Consider the following 15,635-nt stretch of genomic DNA (forward strand, 5'->3'; position numbering starts at 1 on the left):
GTCAGTGATCCCAATGTTATTAATAGGGAATAAAGATAAATATATAGGAAGGTCAGTGATCCCAATGTTATTAATAGGGAATAAAGATAAATATATAGGAAGGCCGGTATTTTTTTCCAGAAAAGGTGGCAACCCTTACTGGCACTGACTTGTGTAGAAGTCGGGAGTTACCAGATTTTGGGCTCTGTACTCCAGTCTCCCGTCACTCTTAAGCATTCTCACATTCTGCTGTGACTTTCCTCAATTGCAGACAATTTTGGGGCAAAAATCTGCTGGCCACCAAAACGTCTAGAGGTTGAGCTGTTTTACAAATATTTCTTGAAAATGTATTTGTATTAAGGTCTTTTTTGGCCCCTATACCTCCTGGGCCCCCTCTGTATTTACACTCCTGGTGACGGGCGAATTTGTTCCATTTCGCTTAAAGGAAAAATTTGCGAAACAGTGAAAATCCCAAAAAGGTGTTTTTTTCATATATATTAATTTATTTTTTAGACTTCTTTCTCACTGCACATATTGCGCAATTTTTGGGCTACTGTTGAAGTGCATCTTGGCTAGTTTTGGGCTGGTTTTGTAGCCGACTTTGGCTGGTTGTGAAAATTAGACCTGGCAACCCTGCTTGATCCTGAAAGGATGAATAGCAAAGAAAGAAATATACAGGAAGGCCTTTATTCTTTTCCAGAAAAGATGGCAACCCTATCCCCCCCATGTACTTCTGCTTGCAGCCACGAAACATAGAACATGGGGGAGCAGCGCGGTAGTCCAGGATGAAAGTGGGGAGCAGACCTGGGTCAGCTGGGCACACAAGGGCAGGGTCGGACTGGGGCTGCTGCTTCAGGGGCCACAACACTCACACCCCCAGGCAAAGACACAACGCAGGCCCCCAGCACCCTGCTTTCCTTATAGGAGATATCCAGGAAGGAGTAATCGAGCGACGCACGATGGATCGTCGCCTTATATGAAGAGGAGCGCAAGCAGAGTTTCGGTAAGTTATTACTTAATAAATAATAATAATAAATACTTCAAAAAGATTTCAAAGTTTAATTTGTCTTTTTTTTTTTTTCGTTGCATACTAATGAATTAAAAAAAAAAAAAAGTTTGATGTTACTGGTCCTTTAACAGTTTTTCTCTTTCTGCATAATTTGAAATCCTGGCAGGGAAGGGAGAGACTAAACACTGATGTTACATATTGTAACAACTTCTCCACAGCTTACAGACAGCATGCAGGAACTACATAACCCACAATGCATTGCACTGGGATGTTCTGTTCCTTATTGAAATCACATGTGCAGGGAATTGTGGGGTTTGGAGGATGCAGGCTGAGGACAGATGATACAAAGTAACAGTAGTCAGCCAGCTCAGCAAAGTAGTCAGACAGATCAGCAGGACAGCAGGGGGCTAGGCTTAGGGAACTGTTCCAAACCATTAAAAATCAGGAAAAGTCTGCATATTTTTTAATTGATGTATATTGCAAAGATGCTTAAAATTATGTTTACTTTTCAAAAAGCTTAAGTTATGTTTTTGTGGAGTTCCCCTTTAATATACAAGTTTTAGTGAGTCAGAAATGACATCATGATTATACCTGATGACATCACTAAGCATTTAAAATAAATTACAGGATATTCATGGCTCTTGTGAATTACAGAGATCGGAGATCGCAGGGGCAGAACTACATGGGGTGCGACTGCATCTAGGCTCACACCCCCTCAGTGCCCGCCAGGCGATCACGACATAATAAATCTGGCAGGGGAGGTGGGGGGCCTGGGAACTACTAGTTACATCAAAGTCATCCCTGGTCTGGCCAGTCCTACACTCAACTTTTATCTGATTCATTATGTTCCCTTTAAATTAACTTTAAGCATGATGTAGAGAGTGAAAGTGAAACTTGCAATTGGCTTTAATTTTTTATTATTTGTGTTTTTTGAGTTATTTTGATTTTTATTCAGCAGCTCTCCAGACTGCAATGTCTGATTTAAATAAGAGACTGGAATATGAATAGAAAAGACCTCAATAGAAAGACGAGGAATAAAAAAGTAGCGATCACAATTGGGTCAGTGACCCCACTTTTTAAAGATGGAGTCAGAAAAAGAAGGCGACAAACAATTCAAAACTATAAAGAATAAAAAAAGTTGACCAATTGAAACGTTTTTTTTTTTTTTACAATTGGCCATTCTATAACCCATTAAATATTAACCTTTTAAGAATTTTACTGTTTCAGTATACTTTTTTAATATTCATTTTGTTAACTTTAAAAGCAAGTAAGTTGCAGGTAAATATATAAATACGTATAATGAAGTAGATGAAGCAGTAGAATCAGGTGGAAGTGAGTGTAGGACTGGGCAGACTTTGAAGTACAAATAAAAATCTCAACAAAACAAAGTATTGGTGTCCTTTTAGTTAACATTTTTACAAATTGATGTAAAGAAAATATAAACGATAAAAGACATACAAATAAAGCAGTGCAATCTATACAGAACTAGAGGAATTTACATGTATCACGTCACCCCTGTAGGAAAAAATGACTTTTACCAAAACTGCACAGTACAAAAAAAAGACTTTTACCAAAATAGTACAAATCATGAGCTTAAGCAGCCACGGGTCACGAAAATATTACAAATAGTCTCTTTTTTGGCTATATTTCAAGTTTTTTGTTTGTTTTTTTTAATTATAAAGTACAAGTACCCCATGGCCAAATCTGTTTGGTGGTGGTATGAGCACAATGAATGGTTGGGTTTTAGCTCAGAAATGAAAAGTCTCCCAAACACAAGTTCCAAAAAATGTTCTCGATGAGTCGGCTCCATGCTTTGATCATATACCGTCATTCCCCATCTCAGCTGCAGAGGGAGCCCATGAAGTGCTGAAGGGGCAGATTTTCATCAGAACCTGCCCTTGGCCAATAACGGAAAAACTGGTACATGATCTGCGCTGGAATCAAGGGACACTATGGAAAACAGTGGGAAACCAGAAAAAGAGTTGAATGTTCAGTTCTCTGATAATGGGTAATTGGAATTTCCCCCCAATATATGGGGCCACAACATGCTCACCCAAATGCAGGTTGCAAGTGCAGTGGGGATATAGAACAATCCAGAAGGAATGTTCTGGGCACACAATAAGCTATACCCTCATACTGTACTGTCTAAGGGAATCCATATGGCACCTCCTCCTCCCATATGTATAAATACAAATATACAGAGAAGGAATGTTCTGGGCACACAATAAGCTATACCCTCATACTGTACTGTCTAAGGGAATCAATATGGCACCTCCTCCTCCCATATGTATAAATACAAATATACAGAGAAGGAATGTTCTGGGCACACAATAAGCTATACCCTCATACTGTACTGTCTAAGGGAATCCATATGGCACCTCCTCCTCCCATATGTATAAATACAAATATACAGAGAAGGAATGTTCTGGGCACACAATAAGCTATACCCTCATACTGTACTGTCTAAGGGAATCAATATGGCACCTCCTCCTCCCATATGTATAAATACAAATATACAGAGAAGGAATGTTCTGGGCACACAATAAGCTATACCCTCATACTGTACTGTCTAAGGGAATCAATATGGCACCTCCTCCTCCCATATGTATAAATACAAATATACAGAGAAGGAATGTTCTGGGCACACAATAAGCCCAGAAAGAGAACAAGAACTGGATAAGCAGCAATAAGGCTCTTTTATGCAAATGGCTAAACCATGCAGCTTTAAATGTTTCCTTCCCAATTTCATCCCCTGCACTGATTCAACTGGGAAGGGAAAGTGCAGCTAAAGAGAATTTACATTTATGGGGAAGGTTTGTGGGTTAGTTAATCCCTGGCGGCCCATTGGCTTTATCTGGATAAGAGAGAAAAACAAAAGAAGAGAAAACCAAACACTAGAGTTTGTAACAAAGTAACTTTATAAAAACCAAATACATCAGGTGCATCCACAGAACCAAGGGACTGGCATAAAAAAGGATTAAAAGATGATCATTGTGTCTGTTCAGGGATTCTGCCTGAGAGATGCCTGAGCAGTTCGGGTGGATGTGTGATCTTTGGGGGGGTCCATTTTTGTCAGTCCTCCATTCAAATCTTAATGTATAAATCTGTCAAACTTTAAAAACAAAGGGAGAAAAAACCCACTTGGGGTTCAGGGTTGATATAAAAATGTCTCTTCTGCCAACAGAGGGAGCTCTAGGCTTTGGGTCCTGCCGCACTCACAGCTGAGCCCATAGAGTCCATAGAAGAGAATATGTCCCCAGACAGTCTGTATAAAGTCTTAGCTCCGACCCCTTTCTGCTCAACTCAGTTCCCTCTGTCAGACACGGATTGAACCGTTGGACTCCAGCAGCGGCGCCTTCTCTTCAGAATCCTCCCTCGGTCTATAAGTGACAAACTGATACATACACTGGACTTGTGTGAAGGAGCAATGAACGGAACAGTATCAGGGTTGATTGGACACAGAAATGAACTACTTAATTAGCTATAGCTATACCCTCATACTGTACTGTCTAAGGGAATCAATATGGCACCTCCCTCCTCCCATATGTATAAATACAGACATATATTTCCCATTGTAATGATAAGAACAGCACCATCTGTACAAAGGATACAATCACATCAAGAAAAAATGACATGATAGAGCCAAGAATCCAGGGCAGATGATTGAGAGCTTCACTGGCCTCCGTCTCTCCTTCATGGGGGCTGTTGATAACAATACTCAGTCCGTAGAAGATGTTTCCCAACATTATGAGCAGGAACATTCCCAGGGCCAAACCTTCCACTGATTTCCTCTTAAACTACAGGACACGATAAACAAAGAGGTTAAAGCTGATCATTTCTTTATCAGCTGAGAATGACAGAAGTTCAGTGCTGTAAAGTCTATGAAGCTGCTCAGGCTCACGTTCTGCCAATCAGTGACAGAGAGGCTGCAATATAATTACCCGCAGATAATTGGGGCAGAGATAGAGGGGCACATTAATCAGGCCACACCTTCTTCACCCCCACCCCAGGTTCCCCCTCTCCTATCAAAAAATGTCATTTGCTTTGTTCATATATCATATACCCCACAACTTGCTGTATATTACCCCAATTAACACCTCTATATAATATAATCATATAATATTCCCAATAGCAACTCAGATTTATGCCTCATGCCCCCAGAAAACACACACACGTATATATTCATTTATATACATTTATATATATATATTAGGGATGCACCGAATCCACTATTTTGGATTCGGTCGAACCACCAAATCTTTTGTGAGATTCGGCAGAATCCAACCCCTAATTTGCATATGCATGGAAATGGAAAAAACATTTTACTTCTTTGTTTTGTGTCCAAAAGTCATGTAATTTCCCTCCCCACACTAATTTGCATATGCAAATTAGGATTTGGATTCGGTTCGGCCAAATCCGAATCCTGCTGAAAAAGGCCGAATCCTGGCCGAATTCCGAACTGAATCCTGGATTCGGTGCATCCCTAATATATATCAGTCTGATGAGTATCCGCACTCTAAGGCAAAGCTATTCTGTCATATGCAGCCGGGTAAAAAAAATCTTCACCTCTTTATTTTAATACATCGCATCAGAGTCCAACGTTCCGGTCCTCATTAGGACCTCTTGAAAAAGCTCCTAACGAGGACCAAAACGTTGGACTATCATACGATAAAATTAAAATAAAGAGGTGAAAGTTTTTTTACATGGGTGTGCCGGTTTTTGATATTCGTGGATATATTTATATATATATATATTAGGGATGCACCAAATCCAGGAATTGGTTCAGGATTTGGCCTTTTTCAGATTAAGCCGAATCCTTCTGCCTGGCCGAACCGAATCCTAATTTGCATATGTATGATAGAGAAAGCATGTGACTTTTCATCACAAAAGAAGATTTTTTTCCTTTTCTGCCCCCAATTTGCATATGCAAATTAAGATTCAGATTTGGTTCGGTATTCGGCCAAATCTTTCACCAAGGATTCTGGGATTCAGCCGAATCCCAAATCGTGGATTCGGTGCATCCCTAATAAATATATATATATATATACACACGAGGTAGCCAGCACTCTTAAAAAATAGTATAGATTGCCTGGGTGCAGTATCAAAAATATCAATTCATGTTCGGCAAAGAGGATCCGCACTCTCAGGTCTTAAATAAAAATAGGAGGCCGAAATGTCAGTCTTGTATGTAACAATAAAACTCTTTATATTTTTATTTAAGACCTGAGGTGCGGATCCTCTTTGACGAACACACACACATATATATATATATATATAGTCCAACAAGATGCCGTCACTCTCAAAAAGAAACAGTTCATATGCCTGGAAGCAGAGTCAACGAATAATCCAACTCCATCAAAATAGAATCCGCACTCACAGGTTTTAAAAGTAGGGATGCACCGAATCCAGTATTTTGCATTTGCTCGAACCCCCGTATCCTTAGCGAAAGATTCGGCTGAATACCGAACCGCAACTGAATCCTAATTTGCATATGCATATTAGGGTGGGAAGGGGAAAATTTTTTTTACTTTCTTGTTTTGTAACAAAAAGTCAAACGCTTTCCCTCTCCGCCGCTAATTTGAATATGCAAATTAGGATTCAGATTCTGTTCGGCTGGGCTGAAGGATTCGGCCGATTCCTGCTGAAAAAGGCCGAATCCTGGTAGAATCTCGAACCGAATCCTGGATTTGGTGCATCCCTACTTAAAAGAGATGAAAACATTTATTTCATAAAAAGCTACAGACTGACGTTTTGGCTTTTTCTAAGGCCTTTCTCAAAGTGTCAAATTAGTAGTGGACGTGCCTTAAATCTACGTACTGGCGGGAAAACAACCGCAGCGGTGATGATGACGTATGGTCGTGGTCAAACACAAGCGACTAGCGTTTAAACATCTCGCTGTAACTATTTACATCATCCCATCTATATCATTTATGATATGAATCTGAATCCTATTTTGCATATGTAAATTAGGGGCGGGTGAGGGAAACAAGGAAGTAAAAAATGTTTTCCCCTTCCTACCCCTACTTTGCATATGCAAATTAGGATTCAGATTTGTTTCGGTATTCAGCCGAACCTTTCACAAAGGATTCAGGGGTTCGGCCAAATCCAAAATACAGGATTCGGTGCATCCCTAATATATATATATACAGTGCCAAGCTCATGTTGCGTGCCCCAATAATTCATGGCAGTATAAAAAAACCCAGGTAACTGTTTAACAAACATACCTGCACTGTTGGTTGTCGCTAAGTGAAAACTGTAGGAAATATCAGGCCAATTACTTACGTTGCTCACAAGCTGGGGAATCCGGAAGATGACAAGGATTGAATACGCGATTATTCCACAGGCAAAACCAATCGCCATCCGGACAGAATTCTCCTTTTAGACACAATACAGAAGACAGCAATGGTGATTCCTGGGTCAGATCAATATCAGCTACTGACTTGTGCCGAGTGAATCGGCCTCCACCTGTGATTACTAGTAGCCGGCCAGTGTATGACTGAGCACAATATGGGCAGCTTTAGAAATACTGGGCAATTTTGGGGTGCATGGTTGCAGGACCGCCATCAGAAATCGCAGGGCCCCATACGACAAAATTTCCTGGGCCCCCTTGGCTCCGCCCACCGCAAGCCCCACCTACAGGTCTGCCCTCCCCACCCCACAGTAAAAAAAACAAAAAAAATATTGGTGGCTATGGTTCTCACATGTTAATAAAAAATAACAAAATATTGGTGGTCAGGGTCCCCCCATAAAAAAACATTTGTGGCCAGGGACCCGCCATTAAAAAATATTGGTGGCTAGGACCCCACACGAGAAAAAAAAATTGGTGGCCAGGACCTCCCCCCCATATTATAAGAAAATTGGCGGCCAGGGCCCTTTAAACGTCCATGCCTTCCCGAAGTCAGCAGCTCTCAGAAAGATGGGGGGCCCGGCTAATCAAGTAAGTGTGGCGTGACCAGGGCCCCCCTTACCCTCAGGGCCCCTACAACTCTCCCCCCCTGTCCCCCCCTGATGGCTGCCCTGCATGGTTGTGCTGGGGTTTATTTGTCTTTTAAGTGATATATGCAATTATACACACGCACCTCATCTCCATCAGCAGAGAGCAGGCGCCTCGCAGGTATCACATCCGTGGGGTTCAGCACAGTTGGTTCTGACTCCTGAAGGAGGGAGAAAGTGGCCACAGAGCCCAGAAGGGCAAATCCACAAACAGCGGGTAAAGTGGTGTAAGCTGAATGGGGGGAGAGAGAAAGGAGCATTTTGGTTCCATGAATATTAATTCAGCTCACTCTATATACTTTGTATTACCCAGCTGTTTCTTAATGACAATGGTTTATAGAGCTGCTGGGAGTTGTAGTTCATCCATGTGCTCCTTACCCCAAGCATTGCAGGCCTTGTGAGAGAGGCCAGATACTCACGTTTGCGTTTAATGTCCTGGAACTTGAAGTAGAGATAGACTAGAAGCATCAGAAAGTCTGTCACAACAAAGTAGATGCCAAAGTATTTCTGTGGGAAGAGACAAGGGGGGTTCAGTGCAGGGGGTTCAGTACAGGGGGTTCAATGCAGGGGGTTCAGTGCAGGGAGTGAGGGTTTAGTTCCCCTGTGCTGGGAGTTGTGTAGGACAGAAATCTACCTGCAGGGGGAGCTGGTTGGCAAGGTAAGTCCCAGTGAGGTTTATGGTGTCGGAGAGCAGCCAGAGTAGGATGAACGACATGGACATGGCCTCGTGCATCTTCTTGGTCTTGCAGGCTTCATAGAACTGTCTGGGGACGAGAGTGGCACAATCATTAGGGTATCCCAGCCCCAAAACACGTTTATTTATATAGCGCCAACATATTCTGTAGCCATCTGTATTCACTACCCCTGTGGAGCTTACAATCAACACTAGGGTCGGTTTTATCATGAGCCAATGAACCTGCCCAGGTCAGAATTGAACTCGGGACCTCAGTGCGACACATTCAATTTCATTTAACTTTTAGTATGTTACAGAATGGCCAGTTCTAAGCAACTTTTTATTAATTATTTGCCTTCATCCTTAGACTACAGCTTTCAAATGGGGGTCACTGACCCCATCTAAAAACCAAACACTCTGTAAGGCTACAAATGTATTGTTACTGCTACTTTTTTTTCCTCATCTTTCTATTCAGTCCCTCTCCTATTCATTTCCCAGTCTCTTATTCACATCAGTGCATGGTTGCTAGGGGAATTTGACCCCTAGCAACCAGATGGCTGAATCGGAATGTGGTTGTGGTGGGTCTGCCTCCACCAAGCTCTTTTTAGCTTTTACTTTGCTAATTAGATACATCAGACAGCCTCAGGCAACTGTACGTATATATGAGCTTCTCAGCTAAAGGGTAACTAATCCTACCTTGTGTCTTGTCAGACTACAGTATCAATCCTGAATGTGATATACAATTCAAACCACACACACAGTAGCATGGCAGATATATTCTTATTTAATTTTATGATTTACAACAAATATTTCTGATGTGAGTCTTTAGTCAGTGGAGATTCGGTAAGTTATTTCTAAATAAAGACTTTGCTATTTTAAAGTTTGATATGTGTTGGTGTTTTTTTTGTAATATACAAACAAATCTTTTTTTTAAAAATAATTGATGTTACTGGTCCTTTAATAGTGCTGCTGCATGGAAATCGGTTTTTAATAGGAGCAAACTGTTTTTTTATGTTTAATTTTTGAAATTGGGGCTAGACATATTGTCAGTTTCCCAGGTGTCCGCAGTCATGAAAACTTCAGTCACTCTTTACTGCTGTACTGCAAGTTGGAGTGATATCACCCCTCCCCCCAGCAGCCTAACAACAGAACAATGGGAAGGTAATCAGATAGCAGCTCCCTAAAGCTGGCCATAGATGTTGAGCTTTTTAAAAGATCAGATCCTCATCGTGAGACCATGATTTTCTCGGAACGATCGTGCGATCGTACGAATTGTTCATCAACTAAAAGACCAATTTGGCAGGAAAACAAAGGGGAGCTGCCTGCTTGTCCCAGCAAACATAGATACATTGCACTGGGACCGACAAAGATTTTTTGACCTGGCCGATCAATTTCCTGACAGATGTCGGCTGAAAAATTGTAAGATGTACGATCGTTCGAATCCCACTAACCGCACGATAATTTCGAGGGATTGGTCGGACTTCCTTAAAATCGGTCGTTCGGCAAGAAGAATCGTTGCGTCTATGGGGAGCTTAACACAAGATAACAGCTGCCTTGTAGATCTAAGAACAACACTCAATAGTAAAATCCAGGTCCCACTGAGACACATTCAGTTACATTGAGTAGGAGAAACAACAGCCTGCCAGAAAGCAGTTCCATCCTAAAGTGCTGGCTCTTTTTGAAATCACATGACCAGGCAAAATGAGCTGAGATGCACCTACACACCAATATTACAACTAAATACACTTGCTGGTTCAGGAATGACATTTTATATTGTACAGTCAATTATTTGCAGTGTTTAAGTGTCATTTAGAAATAAAAACATCTTAAAAATCATGACCTTTTAAAGGTCTCATTAGATGTTCAGTATAAAGAACACCCTCATTTTTGGATTGGGTGCCAAGATTTGGATCATCGTTTATCGGAACGAAAGGTTGTGGGGCTCCCTGAACTGTCTATTCTTGTTATTCCCATCATACGGGGTTAAGTACATGTTTTCTACCTTTACATGTGTGTGTGGGTAAGTTATTGCTCACAAGCTGCACCTCAACTGGTTTAATCATTGATCCTGTATATTTGTATTGATATTAATCAGTGTCGGACTGGGCCGGCGGGACACCGGGAAAAACCCCGGTGGGCCCCGGGCTCTTGTGGGCCCCGCCGGCCCAGTTCCGCTATTTAGTGGGGCGGCGCGACCCCACTTTGTTTGGGGTCGCGGTAGACTAGAAGGGCTGCGCATGCGCACAAACGCGGCGCCGCGCGCATGCGCACAAACGCGGCGCTGCGCGCATGCGCACTAGCCGCCTGCAGCACTCCGGAGCGGCAGTGGCGGCTGGAGGGGGCCCTGGGGCAGTAGCCCCGGTGGGCCCCATGCCTCCCAGTCCGACCCTGATATTAATTGATACAATTGTTACTATTGATAAAGCTTCGCCCCTTTATTACACACACTATGACATGAGCATAGACAAGTAGTGGCAGAACTAGATGTCACACAGCTAATTCATTTTAGGGCCTCCAACACAACCAGAGGTTGCCCCTTTTTTTAACAAGATATGTTGAAATTACTCATTATTTAGGGCCTCATGGGGCCCCTATACCTCCCGAGCCCCCCTGCAGCTGCAGGGTCTGCTCCCTCTGTAGTTCCACCCCTGTAGGCAAGACCTTATTTACCCTTTAATAGCATGTAGCAATACATTGTGGGTAAATACCCTGTCCCAAAAAGCAGGTTTTTATAAGATTAGGGACTGAGCATGTTTTACTGCCTCCAACCACCATGACAGCTAATGATAAGGTAGAAGCACAAATAGGGGGCCCTCAGGTTACAAACAACTTTCAGACCCAACCTGCCTGCCTGGTGCCTCCAGCACATTCCTCTATATTTAATAACACTGTCAGTCTGCAAATACACTCAGCAAGGTTTCTGTAAGTTACCCTTTATAGGAATAAATTATATTACTTGTGTTTCTGACTACTCCCTGCACCCTCTGATATCACAAGTACAATCTGCACCGTCTTACTAACGAGTATATGGCAAAGAATTCTGGGAATTGTAGTCCATGGATATCCGGGGACCCAAGGAATATAAAATTGAAAGCAGTGTCTGTCTGTCCATTTCTGCACTGCTGGTCCTTTAAGACGGTGTAGGGGAAGTCAGGCTCGCATGCTGTTAAAGGGGAAATTCACCTTTATGGTAACTTTAAGTGATATTCGTATTCAAAGTAGAGATTTGCTGCTGGGTGACTAATTTTCCTGTCTGCCACCACCCGAAATGAATTTGTTGTATGTTATGGATTACAGAATGACTAAAGGTGGCCATACACGGGCCAATAAAAGCTTCCTTCAGACCGACTCAGCAGCTTATTGGCCCATTTGCGGGGGGAACTTCCCCGATCAATATCTGGCGAAAGCTGGCCAAATGGCGATCGGGCAGGGTTAAAAATCCCGTCGGATGGCGCCCACATCTGTTCATTGATACAGTCCCACGTTCCGACCTCCCGTTTTGATCTGATCAGCCCAATATCGCCTACCTCAATGTGGGCATATCGGGGAGAGATCTCTACGTGTATGGCCACCTCTTTATTCTGAGCAACTTTTCAAATGGTCTTAGGGCAGGGGCACACGGGCAGATTCGGGGAGATTTAGTCGCCCGGCGACTAATCGACTCTTCTTCGGGGCGACAATCTCCCCGAAATGCGTTCCCCTACCTTCCCGCCAGCTATAATGAAAAATCGCCAGTGGGATGGCACTCGCGGCGCTTCGTTTTCCAAAGTCGCCTCGTGCCCGTGTACCCTTAAAGGTAAATTACCGCTTTAATCATCTGCCCTCTGCTACATTGTTTGTTTCACAAGTCACAACCTGCATGGGGAGGGGCTGATATCAACACAAAGCAGCACCTAAAGGTGGCCATAAATGGGCCGATAAAAGCTGCCGACAGACCGAGTCGGCAGCTTATTGACCCGTGTATGGGCCCCCCGACCAAGATCTGGCCGAAAGTCGGGGCAGATCTCGATCGGATGGGACAAAAAATCCTGTCGGATCACGGCCGCATCTGTTAGTTGATGCTGTCCCGCGATCCGACCCCCATTCCCATTCGTTAGGATCCGATCGTTGGGCCCTAGGACCCACGATCGGATCAGCCCGATATTGCCCACCTCAAGGTGGGCATATCGGAGAGAGATCCACTCGTTTGGCGACATCTCTCCGTTTATGGCCACCTTTAGTGAGAGGAGCTCAGAGATAACAGGGACACAACCATAAATCAAGGGATTAAATGAGAACAGGGAATGAACAAATGGAAGAAGTTTATGACAAGACCTTCCCACCCTGTCTGTAGAATAGAGTCAGGCTTCAGTTCAACTAATGGACAGTAGCCAATAAGTTTGTTGCAAACAGAGCGGCCATTCCTAAGGGAAGAGGAAAAAAGGGGGCGTGGCTTTGGGAAATAGATAAGAACCTGATGCTACAGTCGATTGGCCACAAAGAGCCCCCGGTATCTCTGCTGACACTGCAGGAAAACATATTCCTCCTTTGTTATACTCACGGCAAAGTGCAAACCATGAATAACCCCATGCCGATCATTCCCAGGTACACGCTGGCGTGATCCCGCCCATTCACAGCGCATTCGCCAAACGCACTTAAAATCCACTTGGTTCCATTTGGGCAGAACGTTTCATTCCCGGGGGACAGTGTCGGTAAAGTCAGTACGTCAGCCATGTTATTGGGGTTCAGCAAAATCTGGGAAAGAGACAGTCACACTGTTATGAATAAATCACCCAAAGGTGCCCCCACCCACCAAATAAAAGAAGTAATGTGTAAGTTATACCCTTATGTTATATATGGCACCTCCTCCCATATGTATAAATACAAATATACAGAGAAGGAATGTTCTGGGCACACAATAAGCTATACCCTCATACTGTACTGTCTAAGAGAATCAATATGGCACCTCCTCCTCCCATATGTATAAATACAAATATACAGAGAAGGAATGTTCTGGGCACACAATAAGCTATACCCTCATACTGTACTGTCTAAGGGAATCAATATGGCACCTCCCTCCTCCCATATGTATAAATACAAATATACAGAGAAGGAATGTTCTGGGCACACAATAAGCTATACCCTCATACTGTACTGTCTAAGGGAATCAATATGGCACCTCCTCCCATATGTATAAATACAAATATACAGGGAAGGAATGTTCTGGGCACACAATAAGCTATACCCTCATACTGTACTGTCTAAGGGAATCAATATGGCACCTCCTCCTCCCATATGTATAAATACAAATATACAGAGAAGGAATGTTCTGGGCACACAATAAGCTATACCCTCATACTGTACTGTCTAAGGGAATCAATATGGCACCTCCTCCCATATGTATAAATACAAATATACAGAGAAGGAATGTTCGGGGCAGACAATAAGCTATACCCTCATACTGTACTGTCTAAGGGAATCAATATGGCACCTCCTCCTCCCATATGTATAAATACAAATATACAGAGAAGGAATGTTCTGGGCATACAATAAGCTATACCCTCATACTGTACTGTCTAAGGGAATCAATATGGCACCTCCTCCTCCCATATGTATAAATACAAATATACAGGGAAGGAATGTTCTGGGCACACAATAAGCTATACCCTCATACTGTACTGTCTAAGGGAATCAATATGGCACCTCCTCCCATATGTATAAATACAAATATACAGAGAAGGAATGTTCTGGGCACACAATAAGCTATACCCTCATACTGTACTGTCTAAGGGAATCAATATGGCACCTCCTCCTCCCATATGTATAAATACAAATATACCCATATGTATAAATACAATATATACAGAGAAGGAATGTTCTGGGCACACAATAAGCTATACCCTCATACTGTACTGTCTAAGGGAATCAATATGGCACTCTCCTCCCATATGTATAAATACAAATATACAGAGAAGGAAATAATTCGGGACCAAATAAGCTATACCCTCATACTGTACTGTCTAAGGGAATCAATATGGCACTCCTCCTCCATATGTATAAATACAAATATACAGAGAAGGAATGTTCTGGGCACACAATAAGCTATACCCTCATACTGTACTGTCTAAGGGAATCAATATGGCACCTCCTCCCATATGTATAAATACAATATACAGAGAAGAATGTTCTGGGCACACAATAAGCTATACCTCATACTGTACTGTCTAAGGGAATCATATGGCACTCTCCTCCATATGTATAATACAATATACAGAGAGGATGTTCTGGCACACATAAGCTATACCTCATACTGTACTGTCTAGGGATCAATATGCACCTCTCCCCATATGTATAATAAATATACAGAGAGATGTTCTGGGCACACATAAGCTATCCCTCATACTGTACTGTTAAGGAATCAATATGGCACTCTCTCCATATGTATAAATACAATATCAGAGAAGAATGTTTGCACACATAAGCTATACCCTCATATTACTGTCTAAGGGAATCATATGCACTCCTCCTCCATATGTATATACAATATAAGAGAAAATTTCTGAACAAAAGCTATACTCATACTGTACGTCTAGGAATCAATATGGCACTCCTCCTCCCATATGTATAAATCAAATATACAAGAAGGAATGTTCTGGGCACACATAAGCTATACCCTCATACTGTACTGTCTAAGGGATCAATATGGCACTCCTCCTCCCATATGTATAAATACAAATATCAGAGAAGGAATGTTCTGGGCACAAATAGCTATACCCTCATACTGTACTGTCTAAGGAATCAATATGGCACCTCCTCCCATTGTTAATACAAATACAGAAAGATTCTGGGACATAACCTCATATGACTTTAAGGGATCAATATGACCCCCCATATATAACAATAAAGAGGAATGTTGGCATAGCTATACTTACTTACTTCTAGGATCAATATGACCTCTCTATTATAAACTATACAGAAGATGTCTGGCACACTAAGCTATAC

The 15,635-nt window shown here is 42.4% G+C and overlaps 1 protein-coding gene across 2 annotated transcripts in view; it reads right to left on the reverse strand.

The window, feature by feature from the left end:
- Positions 1-3,883: 3,883 nt before the first annotated feature.
- Positions 3,884-15,635, reverse strand: part of MGC154351 (uncharacterized protein) — a 39,355-nt gene continuing 27,603 nt past the window's right edge. The window contains exons 2-8 of one of the 2 annotated variants that reach the window (XM_018227053.2): positions 13,195-13,388; positions 8,616-8,741; positions 8,401-8,488; positions 8,068-8,213; positions 7,271-7,363; positions 4,600-4,785; positions 3,884-4,394 (exon numbers count right to left, since the gene is read on the reverse strand). In XM_018227053.2, coding sequence (XP_018082542.1) covers positions 4,305-4,394; positions 4,600-4,785; positions 7,271-7,363; positions 8,068-8,213; positions 8,401-8,488; positions 8,616-8,741; positions 13,195-13,275 — 810 coding nt within the window. In that variant the 5' untranslated portion in view covers positions 13,276-13,388 and the 3' untranslated portion in view covers positions 3,884-4,304. 2 annotated transcript variants of the gene reach the window in all.

The sequence above is a fragment of the Xenopus laevis genome, chromosome 7S (assembly GCF_017654675.1).
Source record: "Xenopus laevis strain J_2021 chromosome 7S, Xenopus_laevis_v10.1, whole genome shotgun sequence".
In the NCBI taxonomy this organism is placed as follows: Eukaryota; Metazoa; Chordata; class Amphibia; order Anura; family Pipidae; genus Xenopus; species Xenopus laevis.